Raw genomic sequence first — 19799 nt, 5'->3', positions numbered from 1 at the left:
CGGGAGGTTGGAGATGGGGCGGTAGTTAGAGAGGTTGGCTGGGTCCAGGGTGGGCTTTTTGAGGATGGGAGTGATGGAGGCAAGTTTGTAGACAGTGGGGAAGTGACCAAGGGATAGAGACTGGTTGAAGAGGGTGGTGAGGTGAGGGAGGAGGACAGGGAGGCAAGCCTTGGTTAGGGTCGTTGGAAGGGGGTCCAGAGAGTAGGTGGTTGTCTTGGATGCGGTGATGACGTCCAGGATGTGGGAGGAGTTGACAGGGGAGAAAGCAGTGAGAGGAGGGAAGGGGGGGAGGTGAGGGAGGGGGGGCGGGAGTGGTGGGGGAGGGGAGGTGGGGGAGGAAGAGTTACTGATGGTGGCAGTCAGGGAGCTGTTGATTTGGGAGACTTTGTTGTTGAAGGCGAGGAGGAAAGAGTTACAGAGGTCAGGGGAGGAGGGTGGGTTGGTGGCCGGTGGCTGGAGCAGTTTGTTGACGGTGGAGAACAGGATGCGGGGGCTCTGGTTGGTGCTGTTGATGACGGATGAGAAGTGGGCAGATTTGGCAGCATGGAGAGCGTCGCGGTAGGAGGAGATGTGTTGTTTGAAGGCTTCAGCATGGACAGCAGTGTTTCCCCGTTAAGGTGGTGTCTGTCCTGTTGGCGGGGGGGGTGCGCGAGCGGATCGATCGATCGTCCGGGGTGGGGGGGGGGGGGTTCGGCGCGCCGTATTAAGTTTCACCACGCGCGCTGCTGTTATGCATGCGCGCTTCTCTGTGGTGTGTATGTGTGTGAGAGGATGCGGAGATGAATGAAGGCGCTCGTCCGACGGGGGGGGGGGGCGGCGGCGGCGAATATCGCTACATTTTAATTTTTTTAAGACGTTAGTTTAGGCGGCAGCTCATTGTTGTTAAGGCGGCCGCCTTAACAGGAAAGCGCTGCGGGAAACCCTGGACAGTGAGGTGAGTTCGCTTGTGGAGACGTTCAAGTTGGCGGCCAGTCTGTTTCATGGTGCGGAGTTCCGGGGTGTACCAGGGGGCGGAGTTGGTGAATGAGACGGAGGAAGTTTTCCAGGGGGCAAGGGAGTCCAGGGAGTCAGAAAGGATGGTGTTGAGCATGATGGCGTAGTCGTCAGGGGAGGAGGGGACGGAGCCAGGGGGAAAGGCAGAGGATATTTAACATCAGTTGTGATGTTGTTTCAGGATCCAGCAGCAGAGACCAGACTCTCCTGAACCCAGCTGTCTGTCGTTAAAGAGTGACCGGTCAAAGGACGGGATATTGGAATTTAAAGCAGGACGTGGATCAGCTGATCAGATGTAAGCTTAACTGACAGTCAGATTCAGGTTATTGTAGAAATTAACCAGTTTGTACGACGTGTTGTTGGACCAGGTCTGAAATCAAAGTGTCTCTGTCTCTTGTGAATGTCCTCAGGGGACATATAAAGTCCATCTTGTATTATCTCTCTGTACTGATGTTCACTTGACACTGATTCCTCCACAGAGTGGACCAGGAGAGCTCAGAGGTTCCCAGTGGTCAGTCTGCCCAGCAGCATCAAACACACCTGGACTCCATGTTTATGGTGGGTACATGTCCAACAGCTGCTGTTACATCTGTTGTGTTCACAATCATCTCCATGCTGCACTTTGACACCAGTGGATTGTCAGTCTGTCAGGTTTTAGTTTGTTGCTGTCACTCATAGAGTTTCTGTTCCAGCTGCTGGAGGAGAACATGGTTACTTTTGTGAAGAACGAGCTGAAGAAGATCCACAAGCTTCTGAGTCCAGATTACCCAGAATGCTCAGGGAGTCAGAGGGAGGATGAGGAGGTGGTGAACAGTGAGGATGAAGAGCAGTGGAGCATCAGAGAGGCGTTAGTGAAGATCACAGTGAAGCTCCTGAGGAGCAGGAAGCAGGAGGAGCTGGCTGAGCGTCTGCAGAGCAGTAAGAGGATTTCTGTAAAGATTCAACATGATGGACAAATGAGACGTTCACTGACATCAACACATGGAGGGAAACATGTTCATATAGTCGTTATTTAGAAGAATTAACATGTTATATTTTCTTATTGGTCTGATTTCTTGTGTTTTCATTCAGAACATGTTGCTCCAGTTTGTCGACGTAAACTCAAATCTGCCCTGAAGAAGAAGTTCCAGTGTGTGTTTGAGGGGATCTCTAAAGCAGGAAACCCAACCCTTCTGAACCAGATCTATACAGAGCTCTACATCACTGAGGGAGGGGCTGGAGACGTCAATGATGAACATGAGGTCAGACAGATTGAAACAGCTTCAAGGAGACCAGACAGACCAGAAACAACCATCAGACAAGAAAACATCTTTAAAGTCCCACCTGGAAGAGACCGACCAATCAGAACAGTAATGACAAAGGGAGTGGCTGGCATTGGGAAAACAGTCTTAACACACAAGTTCACTCTGGACTGGGCTGAAGACAAAGACAACCAGGACATACACTTCACATTTCCCTTCACCTTCAGAGAGCTGAATGTGCTGAAAGAGAAAAAGTTCAGCTTGGTGGAACTTGTTCATCACTTCTTCTCTGAAACCAAAGAAGCAGGAATCTGCAGCTTTGATCAGTTCCAGGTCGTCTTCATCTTTGACGGTCTGGACGAGTGTCGACTTCCTCTGGACTTCCACAACACTGAGATCCTGACTGATGTGACAGAGTCCACCTCAGTGGACATGCTGCTGACCAACCTCATCAGGGGGAAACTGCTTCCCTCTGCTCGCCTCTGGATAACCACACGACCTGCAGCAGCCAATCAGATCCCTCCTGAGTGTGTTGACATGGTGACAGAGGTCAGAGGGTTCACAGACCCACAGAAGGAGGAGTACTTCAGGAAGAGGTTCAGAGATGAGGAGCAGGCCGGAGAGATCATCTCCCACATCAAGACATCACAAAGCCTCCACATCATGTGCCACATCCCAGTCTTCTGCTGGATCACTGCTACAGTTCTGGAGGAGCTGTTGAAGACCAGAGAGGGAGGAGAGCTGCCCAAGACCCTGACTGAGGTGTACATCCACTTCCTGGTGGTTTATCTAAAACTGAAGAAGGTCAAGTACGATGGAGGAGCTGAGACAGATCCACACTGGAGTCCAGAGAGCAGGAAGATGATTGAGTCTCTGGGAAAACTGGCTTTTGAGCAGCTGCAGAAAGGAAACCTGATCTTCTATGAATCAGACCTGAAAGAGTGTGGCATCGATATCAGAGCAGCCTCAGTGTACTCAGGAGTGTTCACACAGATCTTTAAAGAGGAGAGAGGCCTGTACCAGGACAAGGTGTTCTGCTTCGTCCATCTGAGTGTTCAGGAGTTTCTGGCTGCTCTTCATGTCCATCTGACCTTCATCAACTCTGGACTCAACCTGATGTCACAACAACAAACAACATCTCTGTGGTCTCAAGTGTTTGGAGACATTTCTACATCTTTCTACCAGAGCGCTGTGGACGAGGCCTTACAGAGTCCAAATGGACACCTGGACTTGTTCCTCCGCTTCCTCCTGGGTCTTTCACTGAAGACCAATCAGAATTTCCTACAAGGTCTGATGACTAAGACAGGAAGTGACTCACGGCCCTGTAAGAAAGCAGTTCAGTACATCAAGAAGAAGATTGAAGAGACTCCCTCTACAGAGAAAAGCATCAACCTGTTCCACTGTCTGAATGAACTGAATGATTGTTCTCTAGTGGGGGACATCCAAGAGTCCCTGAGATCAGGACGTCTCTCCACAGATAAACTGTCTCCTGCTCAATGGTCGGCTCTGGTCTTCACCTTACTGTCATCAGAAGAAGATCTGAATGAGTTTGACCTGAAGAAATACTCTGCTTCAGAGGAGGCTCTTCTGAGGCTGCTGCCAGTGGTCAAAGCCTCTAACAAAGCTCTGTAAGTGTAGAGAGATAGTTGGATTTATTCATCATTATATAAAAACACTTGTGTCTTTACAACAGGACAGAAAATAAATTCATTTCTTCTTTAATTCATCATGATCATCTCTTCAGACTGAGCGGCTGTAACCTCTCAGAGAGAAGCTGTGAAGCTCTGTCCGCAGTCCTCAGCTCCCAGTCCTCTAGTCTGAGACACCTGGACCTGAGTAAAAACGACCTTCAGGACTCAGGAGTGAAGCTGCTGTCTGGTGGACTGGAGAGTCCACACTGTAGACTGAAGACTCTCAGGTGAGTATCCATCAAGCTGTTTATCTGATGACACTTGAACACACCTCCAGGTGTTGACAGTGGTTTCCTGTGTGTTGTTGTGTGTGTTCAGTCTGTCAGGATGTCTGGTCACAGAGGAAGGCTGTGCTTCTCTGGCCTCAGCTCTGAGCTCCAACCCCTCCCATCTGAGAGAGCTGGACTTGAGCTACAATCATCCAGGAGCCTCAGGAGTGAAGCTGCTGTCTGCTGGACTGGAGGATCCAGACTGGAGACTGGACTCTCTCAGGTATGGAGAGGCTGCTGCAGCCACACACACTGTCTGATAGAGGAGGAGGAGCTGGGATATATTCTATGGCCCCGTTCACACCTGATCACACCTGGTATTAACATCTGTCTCAGGTGATTAATGCATTGATGACATCAGATCTGATCACTCAGACCATATCCAGAGGTGGTGTAGGCACCAGTGAAGCTCCGCCCACTCCGTAACCACCGAGTGCTGTAATTACAGCAATGACATCTCGCTGCACACTTGTGGCATGGATGAGCGGGGCTGGAGCTTCAGCCGAATCACCCTCACATTTATTTGCCAAAATGACCAATAATGGTTTAGATGGCTGATTCAGCATACTCCTGAAGCTCTGAGGAGGAGCTCTTAGGAGTGATAATTAATCACGACTTCCGGGTTTAGGTACTTCCGGTTTCCGTTACAGGGTAAAACTACTTCCGGTCGCGGAAGCGCAATGGCTGAATACAAAAATAAAAGCTTCTGCTGCGTACCTCAGTGTACAAATTCTAGACAAAAACAGCCGTACTTGCATTTCCATGAGTTTCCGAAAGAAAGACCCGAGAAAGAAGTGGGTTTTGGCTACTGCTAAAAAACAAACAAACAGCATAGACCAGCATCATTTCCATGCTGGTTTTTCTAGCAGGGTAGGCTATACGAAGAGATGATGGAAAAGACTTTGTTTAGCTTGCTTTTGAACGGCAAAATATTAAAACTAAACCGTACACTGGTTTACAACCGTTACTGAATTACTGTATATCAATGTCAGTTCTCCAACAAAATCTTCTTGCTTCAAGGTTTTATTTGTCACTGTCCAGATGGAAGATTAGCAGCTAATCATTAGCCTACTGTAATAATGCCATACATAAAACATATTAAGCGGCAATATGTATTTAATCATCAAAGATCTCTCGTTGCAACATCAGTGTAGTAGGCAACTGCCCCGCGGTGTCCGTGTCCCAGCTCTCGTCTCTGTGGCACCGCGACACAGACGCGCTGCGTAACGTAATGTTTATAACAGTTACGTAATCCACCGCTCCATTTATTGATTTCTCGCTGGCTTCGTTGTAAACACATACACGTGGCCAGGCAGAGGTTAGAAAAAAAGCGACCAGACGAGTTCCTCTCTAATGGTGTATTAAGCCCATACAGGAGATTTAAATGACGTGGGGCGTTCAAGCTCCTTCGTTCCTCCGCTCGCCATGATCACGCTGCACATCTTCTCTGGAGGAGGGTCTGGCGAGCGAGACTACGCTGCACTTAACAAGTGTGTTTATTAAACATGTGCGCAACTTTTTTTTTCAAAAATCATTCCGCGGATCACATGTGTGCCGAACCGAAGATATTGATCCGAACATATCACGGATCAATTATGATCCGTTGCACCACTAATATCTTTCCCCCCAAAAAAAGGAAAAAAGAAAGGTTCCTCCCGAGCACAGTGTTCATGCGGCATTTAAACCAACATAAACATCGGCCACTGCCATCGGTGAATGCCATCTTTTTTTGCCGATGGCCGATGGCAGTTAACGAGCCGAACATCGGCCGATGTCGATGTTCAGCCGATGCATCGGTGCATCCCTACTTTTAAAGGTATATTGTGTAAGAATTACTCCCATCTAGCGGTGCGGTTGTAGATCGCAAGCAACTCAGTCGTATTTTTCATGCTGCATTCACGTGGAATCGGTTAGACGGCAGATGGACGACAGCTGCTGCAGGTAACGGCATAAACAAGCCTCTATGTAAACAAGTGGTCCGTCAGCATGAGGCAAAACAATACACGTGACAATATGTTGTCATGGCAATGTCGTATTGTTTACCTGACCCACGTTTTACCGGCTTTCTCTGGACTTCTGTGACTAAAATGACATCTGGTGTGTTTCAGGGTGGAGCCTGCTGGAGTCCGATTCTGGACACCAGGTCCATGGAGGAGTAAGTGTGTTTTTACTTTGAGCAGCACATTCAACCATCTTCACACTAGGTGTGTTAACATGGACACAAATATTCGGAATAAAGGGCTGATCCAAATAGAAATGTGTCATGTAAACACGTCAATTGGAAGATTCTGATCGGATTTGGCTCGATCCGAAAGAAATTCTGTTCGGATCGAGAGGGGTGGTTTATGCCGATCGTTATTCCGAACGACGTCCATGTAAACACTTATTCCGATCGTTACGTCCTTTCCCACTAGCGCGACACGGCTGTACACGGTTCTACTCGGTTCTTATTTATTTAGCCTATTAATTTTTGCTTTTACACACTCTAGTGTGACGTCCGACAGGAATCAAACCCGCTAAGTTTAAAAACACCCTGGCAGCAGCGCACACGGATCTACTGAGACTTGTTATTCTGTCACCTGAGTTAACGAGGTGGACGAGTGAGTTTGGAGCTGATGAGAGGAGAGAAAAAAGAGAGCGAGAAGTAGGCTACCGACCCGATATTGCCGTGTATCTCGCTTTCAGAGTAATCCCGCTTCTTTCCCCGCTCTCTGTCCGTTGTCTTCACCGTCTTCCACTGACGTAACTCCCCAAATTTCCAGAGCGCACATGGCTAATTAATATGCACGCGCTTTATAGCTGGCCAGCTCGATGGGAGGACTGGGTGGTAGACTGGTCCATGGGAAGGGAGGGGAGGCCGGTCTAACAGCAGGGGAAGGGGTGGGAGGGGGGGCGATGCAGGTGGCGGCTGGTGCAGAGAGATGGAGCTCCGGTGGATCTGCGGAAACACAGACAGAGTGCGAGACACCAAGGCCAAACTACAGGGTACAACAGAAAATGACAGTTCAAAAATATACTGAGGAGGAGAGGAGAGGAGAGGAGAGGAGAGGAGAGGAGAGGAGAGGAGAGGAGAGGAAAGGAAAGGAGAGGAGAGGAAAGGAGAGGGCTCAGTGTAACCAGATGTGTCCCCAGCAGTCTAAGCCTGTAGCTCACTGATTCTTGAGAGTCGGGACATAACACGTTCTGAAAAACTTTTTTGGAAAATGTACACTATATTGATTAGAGTTATATATTCATGTAGATAAAGATCTGTTCTATTTAACCATGTAAAGGTGCAGGCTGGAGGTTGAAAAACATTTTTAACAAATTCACATGTTTACCTTAAGGACTTGATTTGTGTCAACTCCGTCAGACACACTAAAAGTATATAATTATATAATTATAATAGCCTATCAAGAATCTTAAGTTCTGATGTATGTTTTAATAGTGTTTAGTTGCTCTGATATGCAATAAAAAGTAAGATATAAACTTAAGGTTTAATTTCACACTGTTATGAATACACAGATTTCTAAAAATTAGCATTTTCAAACTTTATCTTTTATTTTGCCACTATAGACCCTTTCAGAGAGTATAAACAAAGACAGGTGTTACCAAGGATACTAATTAAGGCTCCATTCAATTTAGTGTACCAGAGCGTTTTCTAATGAGCCACACCTGTCTTTGTTTATACTCTCTGAAAGGGTCTATAGAAAAAAATCCTAAAGTGAATAAAACAAAAGAGGATGTAGATCTGATGATCCTTTATTACTTAAACAACAAAAAATGAAGAAAGAATTATTTGTTTCCCCAAAAAATTACAAAAACATACATCTGATGGTGCTGATGAAGATCTGACGGAGCTGACGGAGTTGACAAAATTGTATTTGCATTTCTGATCAATGAGCAAAAGCTTTTTTAAACAGATGGAAGTGACACTAAATTAAGAAATAGCAATCCCTTGTCTTACTGAACATATTTTTAATTCGACTATAATAAACAAAACTGTAAATACACCATTTCAAACTATAAAAAATTGCACTTCTTCATTTTGTACTCCAAAGCCCTTCTATAATGTCACATTATCTAGCATTTGATTGGAAGATATGTCTGTTTTGGACAAATCTGCCACAGATGACACTGTACTGCATATATTACACTAATGATGGTGGAAAGGCAGAGTTTTGCACACTGTCTGAGTCAAAGAGACTGGATGCTGTGGCATTCTGGACACAGATCCTATGGATCATGTCTTAAAATATATCAAGACAAAATTACCACAGGTGCACTTTTGGTATGATGGTCCAAGTAAACTGATTTAAAAAAGCAACACTGAACTTCTTCCCTGCTCCAATTTTTCCCTGTTTTCCATGGAGTTTTTCCTCAGTCGATGTGAGGGTCTAAGGACAGAGGATGTTGCTACGATGCCATGTAAAGCCCTTTGAGACAAACTGTTTGTAAAAACGGGCTATACAAATAAAATTGCCTTGCCTTGCCTTGCCTCTATAAGAAGTGTGTATATTTTCAATAGTGAAAACTACACACTGCACCTTTAAATATTTACATCAATCAATAAATCAAACATGTAGACACGTGCTATATATAACAGATGTGCTGGAAAGTCATCCAATAATAAGCAGATAAAAAAGAGAAGAAAATTATTCAATAAGCAGACCACAGTCTGGCTGTGCTCTACAAATCACAAGTATATTGTAAAATAATGTAATTGCATGCTATATACCTACATTAAAGCAGATATCAGTGGAATGTTTTTGTTAATATAAGTCCTAAATAGTCCTATTTTCCGTCAGCAATCACTTACATGAAGTGTTTCAGCCTAAACACGAGTCTCTCCGTCACTCTGCTCTGCTGTAACCCGAGGAGAAAATTTTCCTTGTGGGATACAAGTGTTATCCAATGAGGAGAGAGAACGGCATGAAGGGCTGTGTGTGCAGCCAAGGGATGCGCGTGAATGTGGTGACGTAGCACGAGGACCAATTGATGCCTGACAAGGGCGGGGGCTGCTAACTCATGGTGCGTTCAAAGAAACTCGTACTTTGTGTTTTTCCTTCCTGGTACGAGTTCACGGGTCGGAAGTTACGAGTGGCCGTTATAGGGAACTTTCACAGACAACAGGATGGTAAAAACACGAGCTACGGGTTACCTGGAACGCTACCAAGTCGTAGTTGTGACTTGAAGCTGTAACTTACGGTTTCAAAAGCCTGCCTTGAACGCAGCATTAGCCGAAACGGCCGTGAAGCTGATATCTGCTTTAATGTGCAGATAAACCCCTAAAATAACATTCTATTCCTTTACTATATTTGAAAACAGTATAATATTAGCACATTTAAGCAGTTATTGGTGGATTTGTCAACTCCGTCAGCTTACATGTCAACTCCGTCAGACAGAAAACCTGATGGAGTTGACTCTGACGGAGTTGACGAAATGGCATGTTTTTTTCCTTCTGCAGAAAAAAGCACTGCAGCTAGCTAGCTAGTTTTTTGGCTATTGCTAGCTGTCTCCATAATCTCAATAAAATACTTTCATTGAGTCCACTATGGTTTAAAAAAAGTATCATAAGGGAGAGATGGTGTTGACATGCTTCGGCTGTGACCATAGGAAAATTGACATTGTTCATCTATAATAGCAAAAAATGTCAACTTTACGAGACCATGTGTGGTATTGATGCATTCACCACAGCCAGGAGAATGAAAGGGGATCCTCAGGGGATAGCTGGCCATGCTATTGCCTGATTTAATGAGGTTTATGAAAAAATCTGACGGAGTTGACGGAAACAGAGGACACAACTTTGATGGGCAGATTTCTGTGGAAAATATTTTTAGATGTTCATGGCATGCATTGTTTTATACATTTATAACTCTTATCTTTGATTTGATATAAATGTTTTCACAATTGTAGAGGTTTTTAAAGTTTTTTGGGGCTGGTGAATATTGTGACCTATTGCTGAGGACAGGAGAAATAACATGGGCCGTCTGACCACTGGTCATATAATTAAACAAATATCCCCCAAAAAAGGAATTATCTATGCTAAAACATAACATCAGTATTCACAACTCATTTAGATCTAACTTTGTGAGTATGTCAATCATTATTAATTTCTTTATTTTTGATATAAATAAGACTTTTCTATGTGGGACATGTTTTGTCCCGACTCTCAAGAATCAGTGAGCTGTGTAGCTATAAAATGGTTCAGAGCTACCTGAACCAGCCCTAACTAAAAGCTCTGTCATAAAGGAAGGTCTTAAGTCTAGACTTAAATGTAGTTAGAGTGTCTGCCTCTTTGACCCATGGAGAGAGCTGGTTCCACAGTAAAGGAGCCCGGTAACTGAAGGCTCTACCTCCCAGTCTGTTTTTAGAGATACTGGGAGTCACTAACAGACCTGCATTCTGGGAGCGAAGTGCTCTGGTAGGACAGTAAGGAATGATTAGTTCTTTCAGATAGGTTGGAGCTTTATCATTAAGAGCCTTATAAGTTAGCAGAAGGATTTTGAAGTCTATTCTAAATCCTACAGGAAGCCAGTGGAGAGAAGCTAAGGTGGGAGAGATGTGCTCTCTCTTCCTAACTCCTGTCAAAACCCTTGCTGCGGCATTCTGGACCAGCTGGAGACTCTTTAGAGAGTTTTTCGGACATCCTGACAGGAGAGAGTTGCAGTAGTCTAGCCTAGAAGTGATAAATGCATGCACCAGTTTCTCAGCATCACTCTGGGAGAGGATATTCCTAATCTTATTGATACTGCGCAGATGGAAGAAGGCGGTCCTAGTCACGTGTTTTATGTGGGAGCTAAAGGAAAGGTCCTGGTCAAAAATGACTCCAAGGTTCCTCGCAGTTGTACTCGGGGTCAGGGTGATGCCATCTAGAGTAGCGATCTGATTAGAGAGAGTGTACAGCAACAGCTCTTAAAATCTGGCGCAGGTCTACTGAATGGGATAAATTGAACCACTTCTGCGTTTATTGGTTTGTTTACAGTAGTACAGGAAGTACAACTCTTCTTCTGCTGTTGTTTTAGGGAAAAAGACAGCTCTGCGCATGTCAAAATGCTGTTATTCTGAATAAAGCTTGGTGCATGTGTACGCACGTCATGATCGGATTATTTGATTTTGTGCCCATGTAAACAGTGGATTCGGATTTTCCGATCCCTCAAATTTTTAATCTGATTAAGAAATTTTGCGCATGTAAACACAGCTATTGTCACATCACTGACGTCATGAGTCTTCATCAAACTGTCAATAACTGATCACATGATCAATAACTGCAGCTGTGTCTTGTTCTCTCCATCAGATTCCTGTCGACTCACAATCGACACAAACACAGTGAACAGATGGATCAAACTGTCTGACAACAACAAGAAGGCGACATGTGTGGAGGAGCATCAGTCATATCCTGATCATCCAGACAGATTTGACACGTGGCCTCAGCTGCTGTGTTCAACTGGTCTGACTGGTCGCTGCTACTGGGAGGTCGAGTGGAGAGGAAACGTTTCTATATCAGTGAGTTACAGAGGAATCAGTAGGAAAGGAGTCAGGAGAGACTGTGAGTTTGGACGGAACGATCAGTCCTGGAGTCTGATCTGCTATGATGGTCGTTACTACGTCAGGCACAATGGCAGTGGGACAGACATCACCTCCTCCTCCTCCTCCTCCTCCTCCTCCTCCTCCTCCTCCTCCTCCTCCTCCTCCTCCTCCTCCTCCTCCTCCTCCTCCTCCGTCTCTGACAGAGTAGCAGTGTATGTGGACTGTCCTGCTGGCTCTCTGTCCTTCTACAGAGTCTCCTCTGACTCACTGATCCACCTCTACACCTTCAACACCACCTTCACTCAACCTCTGTATCCTGGGTTTGGACTCTGGTCTGATTCCTCAGTGTCTCTGTGTTGAGTGAATCAGAGTCTCCTCCTGTCACAGAAACCTTCTCACTGTTGAACAGACAGTTCAGTCTCTACATGTCTGTCTCTGTCTCTCACTCACGTTTTCACATTCATGGATTAAATCAGTTGATTTTTAAACTCTTCTCAATGATTCTTGAAGAAGGAGAACTTCTAACTCTTCCTTTAAAGATGGAAGGATTAATTATTACAGGACAAAAACCACGGTGACTTTTACTCAGCTGCTGATGAAGGACGAGGCCTAATATCACCAAGCTAAAAGTCTCTGAGCCGCCAGCGTCACTGAGGAGAAAAACACATTTTAAACAAATTCACTGTTCATGTTCAACTTTACAGGCTGTTTGTGAGCTGGTCACAGGTAAACAGACACAACAATAAACACAACTGGAAACAAACATAACGTTGTACAGGCGGTGAATATAATGAATTACTATTACTTATTATTATTACATGTGATTTATTTTTCTTTGTGGTTTTACTTAATCAAATAAAACAATTTGAATCAGTTTTATATGTAATCTGCATTTCCTGCTGATGTAGAGCAGCACAAAAACCATAAAGTTCAAGTTAGAAACTGTGACTGAATTATACCACCTTTAAAAAGACCCTTAAACAGTGGAAGCAGAAGAAAAAAAACAGCTGTTGTGTCAGTTTATTTTCTTGTGTGAAGGTAAGGTGAACACTTTGAATGTTTTCCTCATTAACACCTGTTGTTACCTGAGTTCTCTGCCTTTAAGCTTCTCATTGTGTTGTTGTTGTGTTATAATGTTACTATAGGTGTGTCAGAACTGTAACTGTGAAGTCTGGACCGACAGAACCGTGTCGCAAAAGTACTATTTGATAATCGCGGAGTACTAATCGATTATCGATTGACTATTTAACACCCCACCCCCCCTTTGACCTCTCTGATCTGATGTTTGATGTTTAGTTAGGTTGAACATTAGAATGAAGCGATGGATGTCAGAACATTCTATACAGATATTTTAAATAATATAAAAAATAGTTAATTTTAAACATTTAATGCGTTATAAAAATATTAATGCAATTAACGCCGTTTTGTTTACTTCTGGTGGTGGCTGACCCGTAACCTTTGGTGACGTGTGCAGGAAAAGCATGTAGACTGTAGCGCTGTTATTCTTCTTTATTTTATTTGGTTTAATATTTTTTGAATCGAGTAAGTAACCGTTTAGATGACCAATATGCGGTTGGTTTATCCACATGACGATGAAGTTTGCCCTGAAGACGTTCTCAGAGGAGTGACACTTCACCGCAGCGACTGTAGCGGGGCATCACAGAGGCAACAGCCTGTGGAGCCAGTTGGCCGTCGTCCCCGGGGTAAGACAGAGAGCCGATTAACTTACCCGCAGGTCTTTAGAGGTTCACCGCCGGCTGGTTTAATTCTTTTTAGATTAGTTATGTTTGTTTAGTTGTTGATCAGTTTGAATGAAAAGTGAATCTTCATGTGTGAATTGGACAACAGAGCAGCGCTACCTTGGAGATGTACACAAATCGCCACCTACAGATCAATAAATAAAACAATGAACCGATCGGTGCAGGGGTGGACTCGGACAAAAATTTGACCCTGGACTTTTTGGTACAGACTGACCCACTACAATCCGTGCACAGATATTGTGCCAACTCGCCCCGTTGATGTACATACAAACACACACGCTCTTAATAACACCACTATACTAAACAATATCCCTTTATATTCTGAAGCCTTGAATAAAATAAGTGATAAGTTAACTACACATTGTGTTGCTCACTTGCTCTTAAGAAGGATACTGGAGAAAGGATTTTTTCTTTCTGCCATTTGGGGTTCTTTGTAGTTTGTTGAGGATGATGATTTAAAAACAGCTGAAGAGTGTCTGCGGGTGAAATAATCTATGGGTGGGCTCACTGGGCTGCTAGGGGTCACAAACCTGGACATGAAAAGTAGAGGAATAGTGTAGAATAGGTTATGTTTGAACAAGATTACATTAATGAGTCTGCATGAAATCAGAACTTTGGCTAGTTGGCTAAAGTATGGAAAACAATAGTATAATGATCTGAAAAAACCTAAGGTACACAAGGCAAGGCAAGGCAATTTTATTTGTATAGCCCGTTTTTACAAACAGTTTGTCTCAAAGGGCTTTACATGGCATCATAACAACATCCTCTGTCCTTAGACCCTCACATCGACTGAGGAAAAACTCCATGGAAAACCCTTTTAACAGGGAAAAATTGGAGAAACCTCAGGGTGAGCAACAGAGGAGGGATCCCTCACCCAGGATGGACAGACGTGCAATAGATGTTGTTACAGACAAGAAAACAGTTTACAGTTTATGTCACAGAAATGTGCGAAATATGTTGCAATAGTTTTAATTCTTGCTTTTCGCTGCTACTGTATGTCATTGTACGATTGATGTTCTGTCATTGTCATGTGCTTGTACTGTGATGTTGTCATGTGGTTGTTGTGTGTTACCATGTGTTGTTTTGTGATGTGGTCTTGTCCTGTTTGGCGATACAGTCTTCCTGCACTTCTGCCCACAATGAATTTCCCTCTGGGACAATAAAGTATATCTTATCTTATCTTATCTTATCTTATCTATTTCTAAATATGTTGATTTCTTTATTAAGCCCCTACTTCCCTCCCTTCCAGCATATGTACAGGACACTACAGAAGTTCTCAACAAAATCAAAGAACATGAAAACATTGGATGAGACTCTTTTCTATAGCCACCATGGATGTGGAAGCGCTATATACAAACATTGACCATGACCAGGGCCTTGTGGCTCTAAAACATTACTTAGACAGCCGCCCTCCACCTGTCGAGTTGAATAATTATGTATGTTTGAACTAAAAGAAAATTTTCTATACAAAATGTATGGCATTTTAGTTGTTATTATATTTCTAAGAAAAACCATCAACAAATATGACAATCTGTGCTTAACATCCATCCAACCAAGACTGGCATGCATTTGACAAATATTCGACCTTATTCCACACATAAGTGCAACACGTGCTGCTTTATTTTGTATATTTTGTATAAGTTGCAGTTTTCTGATGTGTCGTGTTTGCATATTGTTCCTGACATCTCACTCTACTTCTGGTATCATTTTGGTGGTATTTTACTGTAGAAATTTGGAGAAAATTAACCTTAAAGTCACCCCTATAATAAAACCCAGTTACAGTATGCTGACCTTTGACCTTACATCACATCAATTCCTTCATATGTGTGTTCCTAATTTTTTTTTGCATATTGTTCCTGACATCTCGCTCTACGTCTGGTACAAATTTGGTAACATTTTACTGTAGAAATGTGGAGAAAAATAACCTTAAATTCACCCCAAAAGCCATTTACAGTATGCTGACCTTTGACCTTACGTCATATCAATTCCTTCATATGTGTGTTCCTCATTTCTTTTGCATACTGTTCCTGTCATCTCACTCTACTTCTGGTATCATTTTGGTGGCATTTTACTGTACTGTAGCAATGCGGAGAAAAATCTGATTTAATAATGGTCAGCATACTGTGAATGGAGTTAATCATGAGGGTGGTTTTAATCTGAATTTCCTCTACACTGCTACAGTAAAATGCCACCAAAGTGATTCCATAAGTAGAGTAAGACACCAGGAACAGAATGCAAAAGAAATGAGGAACACACATATGAAGGAATTAATGTGATGTAAGGTCAAAGGTCAGCATACTGTAACTGGATTTTATTATAGGGGTGATTTTAAGATTATTTTTCTCCAAAATTCTACAGTAAAATGCCACCAAAATGATACCAGAAGTACAGTGAAATGTCAGGAACAATATTCAAAAGAAATGAGAAACACACCTATGAAGGAATTGATGTGAGGTAAGGTCAAAGGTCAGCATACTGTAACTGGATTTTATTATAGGGGTGACTTTAAGGTTATTTTTCTCCAAATTTCTACAGTAAAATGCCACCAAAATGATACCAGAAGTAGAATAAGACCCCAGGAACAGTATGCAAAAGAAATGAGGTACACACCTATGAAGGAATTGATGTGACGTAAGGTCAAAGGTCAGCATACTGTGAATGGCTTTTATTGTAGGGGTCGTTTAAAAAATGATTTTTCTCCACATTTCAACAGTGAAATTTTTACCAAAATTGTACCAGAGGTAGAGTGAGACGTCAGGAACAATATGCAAAAAAAAAAAAAAAAAATGAGACACACACATATGAAGGAATTAATGTGAGGTAAGGTCAAAGGTCAGCATACTGTGAATGGCTTTTATTATAGGGGTCGTTTTAAATTAAATTTTCTCCACATTTCTACAGTAAAATGTCGATGAAAGGTGATTTTTCTCCCCTTTACGGCAGTGAAATATAACTAAAAAGTTGATTCATCTTGGAAGTGATTTTCCTCCACATTTCTCCAGTAAAAGCACGTAGGTTTTATGTATCTTTCAGGACCTTCACTTTGCTCGAGAACCGTGCCGTATTTACTGTAGCGCGCGCCCAACGAAAATCAAACAGAGGCTCACTTTACCGCGGTGAAATAGACAAGCGGGTGATTGAAGATCGATAATTTAATTAATATTTAACCTTTATGGTTCAGTGGTTGAAATAAACAGCAGTTAAACGACCAGTCTCTGCACTCAGATCATGTGACCCTCCCCTCCCCCACTTCTTGTTTACTTTCACTTTTGAACCAGAGCTGTTGTGTCGCAGTTTATTTTCTCGTGTGAAGGTAAGGTGAACACTTTGAATGTTTTCCTCGTTAACACCTGTCGTTACCTGAGTTCTCTACCTTTCAATTTCCCGTTGTGTTGTGGTTGTTGTTGTGTTATTATAATGTTACTGTAGCTGAGTCAGAGCTGTAACTGTAAAGTCTGGACCGACAGAACCTGTTGTCGGTTGGAGAGCAGAAAGCAGAGTTATGTTCAGTACTCGAACAGAGTGGTTATGTGCAGCTCCACTCAGAACGAGCCAAAGACACAAGCGAACCAAGCACCTGCTTAGGGCCTCAGAGCCACTCGGGGCCCCAAAAAGCCTAAACTTTTTAAAATCTACAGTGCATATTCTGTCAATCCTTCCGGGGCGGTCCTTTGTGTGCGACCCACTACAGCCCGTCCCATAGCGTCCTTGTTTTTTTTTTTTTATTTTATGTTACATGTTATCAAGCGTCTCTGTGCGTAGTGTGCATGCCTGGGGTTAAAGATGTGGAACCTGGGATGGACTTTATAACTCGTTGTACTCCTTTTCGCCCTCACGCTGGTTTGCAGCGTGTGTCACGGGGTGAATCCCATCCAGCAGCATGGCGACCGAGTCGTCTTGAACAGAGAACTTCTCTTGTCTCTGCGCTTCTCATCGAGGGGTGTGAGACCGACTGATTTGCCAGCGGAGTTTTGTGTGCCCCTCCGCTTTGACCGGAATCCCCCCGGCGGCCACCGCGGAGGAAAAGAGGCAGAAGTTGTTGTTGCACATTGCTGTTGTAGTTTATTTTAAAAAGATTTACACTACAGGACTGATGTGGACTCAGTGTGGCGGGCTGAGCGGCTCACTGGGTTTTTACTGTAATATGATGTTCAGAAAGACAGTGAACATGGATCATGTTGCTGGGCTGCTCTTCACTTCACCGCAGCTTCATGACGCCATCTAGTGGACTGATAGTAGAAGTACAGCAGCTGATGGCAGCTTCCTCTTCCTCACTGCTGTGTGACTGCATTCAGCTGACACTGATATGAAGCAGAGAAGAAGAGCCAATCAGTGGAGGAGCAGCTGGAGACATGATGGACATGTGATCATCTGATGTGTGTTTCCTCTGCAGGTGAAGCTACAAAGTGTGTGAGCTGATGTGGATGTGACCTCAGCAGCATGGATCAGTGTGAGGACAGAGAGGAGGGAGCCCCTCCCACTAAAACCACTCTGTGTGGGGAACATCAGGACCAGACCAGAGGTCAAAGGTCAGAATTAAAGGTCCAATATTATGAAAAACATGTTTTTTCTGGTCTCTACGTATATTGGTCCTCCCTGAGCCTACCAACTAGAATGAGGAAAGCAAATGTTTCCTGCATCGACTCTGCAGCCCAGCCACTGGTGAAATGATGCTCAAATAGGCTGTTCAAACTCAGCTCCTGTCGTGACGTAACGACGGGAGTGAGGCCGGCCCCTCAGTGCGAGAACACTCCTACCACGTCTATTTCTATGGCTGCAATGCACAGCAAGAAACTCCGCCTGAGCTAAGTTGATGAAATACCGACCAATTCTAAGTCATAAAGTGGTAATAATCCTTGCCGTGTACAGTAACCATGTTACTTAACAAAATATACTCATATATATATATATATATATACTAAAGGAGGTTAAATCAAAAGCAACTGGACCAGTGTTGTTTTTGGCAGGCATTTTAGATTTAGTCTTAGTCTTAGTCTTTTTGATGAAAATACTTATTAGTTTTAGTCAATTTTAGTCATTTCCTATATGTGATAGTTTTAGTCTAGTTTTAGTCGACGAAAACTCAAAAAGGTTTTAGTCTAGTTTTAGTCAGTTTCAGTAAAAAAAAAAAAAAAGTCTTTTAACAAATTAATTCAATAAAGGAATGGTTTTACACATAATGTTTCCACCCAATGGCAAATACTTTATGGTCTAAGGATTATGCATTAGCCTACACACAGATAAAGTGGTAACAGTAGTGCATTCAGTTTTTTTCCTGCTGGATTATATTTAAAATACGTCCATGTATCTTCTCGTCGAGTGACGGCAGGTGTGTTGAGCAGAATGTGCGCTGCATGCCAGGTGGTGGACGTGACCACACAAGGATGAGATGCAGCAGCATTGCAGATCCTTGTTGATTTTAATTGACAGATTACACGCACAAAAGCAGAAATGTCATGTGTTGTGAACGTCTGACCACCCACCCATCAGCGCTGCGGAGCGGCTGCACCGCGGTCACCGGAGCAGCTGATCACTATACCTGCACCTGCACTCTGCCAGTCTGATCAGAAGCACCGGGCGGCAGCTTACCGCGGCTCGTCTCAGCAGCGTTGTTCTATTTTTTGACGGAGCCGTTGCTAAATCGTGTGAAGCTTTGAGTAATGACAATCCACAATATGAAATTTAGAGGCGATCACAGCCCTACCACTAAGCCGGTGCATATTTTCATTTGCCCAGGTCATCTCTTTTGAGATACTATGACCTGGGCAAATGAGAATATGCACAGGCTTAACAAAATAAAATGTATTAGACTGATGGGTTCATTGTAAAACATTTATTTATTTACATAAATTTGGTGATTTCAGTACGTAGCCCAGTCCTCACTTTTTATTCAAACAAACCAATGCGACTGCCACAGTTGTTAGATTTCATCAATGAGACCAACATTAATCTCTTAAAAAGAATGGGGTCTTTGCACAGCTCCACTACTTCCTGAACTTAATGCTGCTCCTCTGTTTCCTGTCTTGTATTATTGGACAAACTGATTAATCCAGGTGTGTCTGAGTAGTTATAATGGTCAGACACACCTGGATTAATCAGTTTGTCCAATAATGTAAGACAGGAAATAAAGGAGCAGCATTAAGTTCAGGAAGTAGTGGAGTTGTGCAAAGAGCCCATTTAACCAGCCAGCGGTAAACCTCTAAAAGCATGTGGTTAAGTTAACATTAACCGGCTGACCAGCTGCCGCTGTGACACCCGCTGCGGCTCCCAGACTCTAGACTTCTCCCAAAACAAACCTTGGAGCAACTTTCCAAACAAGCGTAAACTGACCACAGC

At 43.5% G+C, this 19799-nt stretch overlaps 2 protein-coding genes across 4 annotated transcripts in view; both read left to right on the top strand.

Annotated features, from left to right (window-relative positions):
- Positions 1–980: 980 nt before the first annotated feature.
- LOC310987919 (protein NLRC3-like) lies at positions 981–12691 on the top strand (the record flags this gene model as incomplete). The annotated part of the gene is made up of 9 exons (XM_083974388.1): positions 981–1066; positions 1175–1288; positions 1473–1551; positions 1686–1911; positions 2065–3862; positions 3979–4152; positions 4244–4417; positions 6303–6349; positions 11471–12691. The coding sequence occupies 9 exons, from the start codon at positions 981–983 to the stop codon at positions 12061–12063; spliced, it is 3291 nt and encodes a 1096-aa protein (XP_083830514.1). The 3' UTR covers positions 12064–12691.
- Positions 12692–17903: 5212 nt separating this feature from the next.
- LOC310987544 (uncharacterized protein) overlaps positions 17904–19799 on the top strand; it is a gene marked incomplete at its 5' end in the record, with an annotated part of 45336 nt that continues 43440 nt past the window's right edge. For all 3 annotated transcript variants that reach the window (XM_083973852.1, XM_083973854.1, XM_083973853.1), the window contains one exon: positions 17904–17992. In XM_083973852.1, coding sequence (XP_083829978.1) covers positions 17904–17992 — 89 coding nt within the window. The remainder of the gene's footprint in view (positions 17993–19799) is intronic.

The sequence above is a fragment of the Trachurus trachurus genome, assembly GCF_905171665.1.
Source record: "Trachurus trachurus genome assembly, chromosome: 6".
Classification (NCBI taxonomy): Eukaryota; Metazoa; Chordata; class Actinopteri; order Carangiformes; family Carangidae; genus Trachurus; species Trachurus trachurus.
The sequence above is the reverse complement of the archived record's forward strand: the minus strand, read 5'-3'. Positions and strand labels throughout refer to the sequence as shown.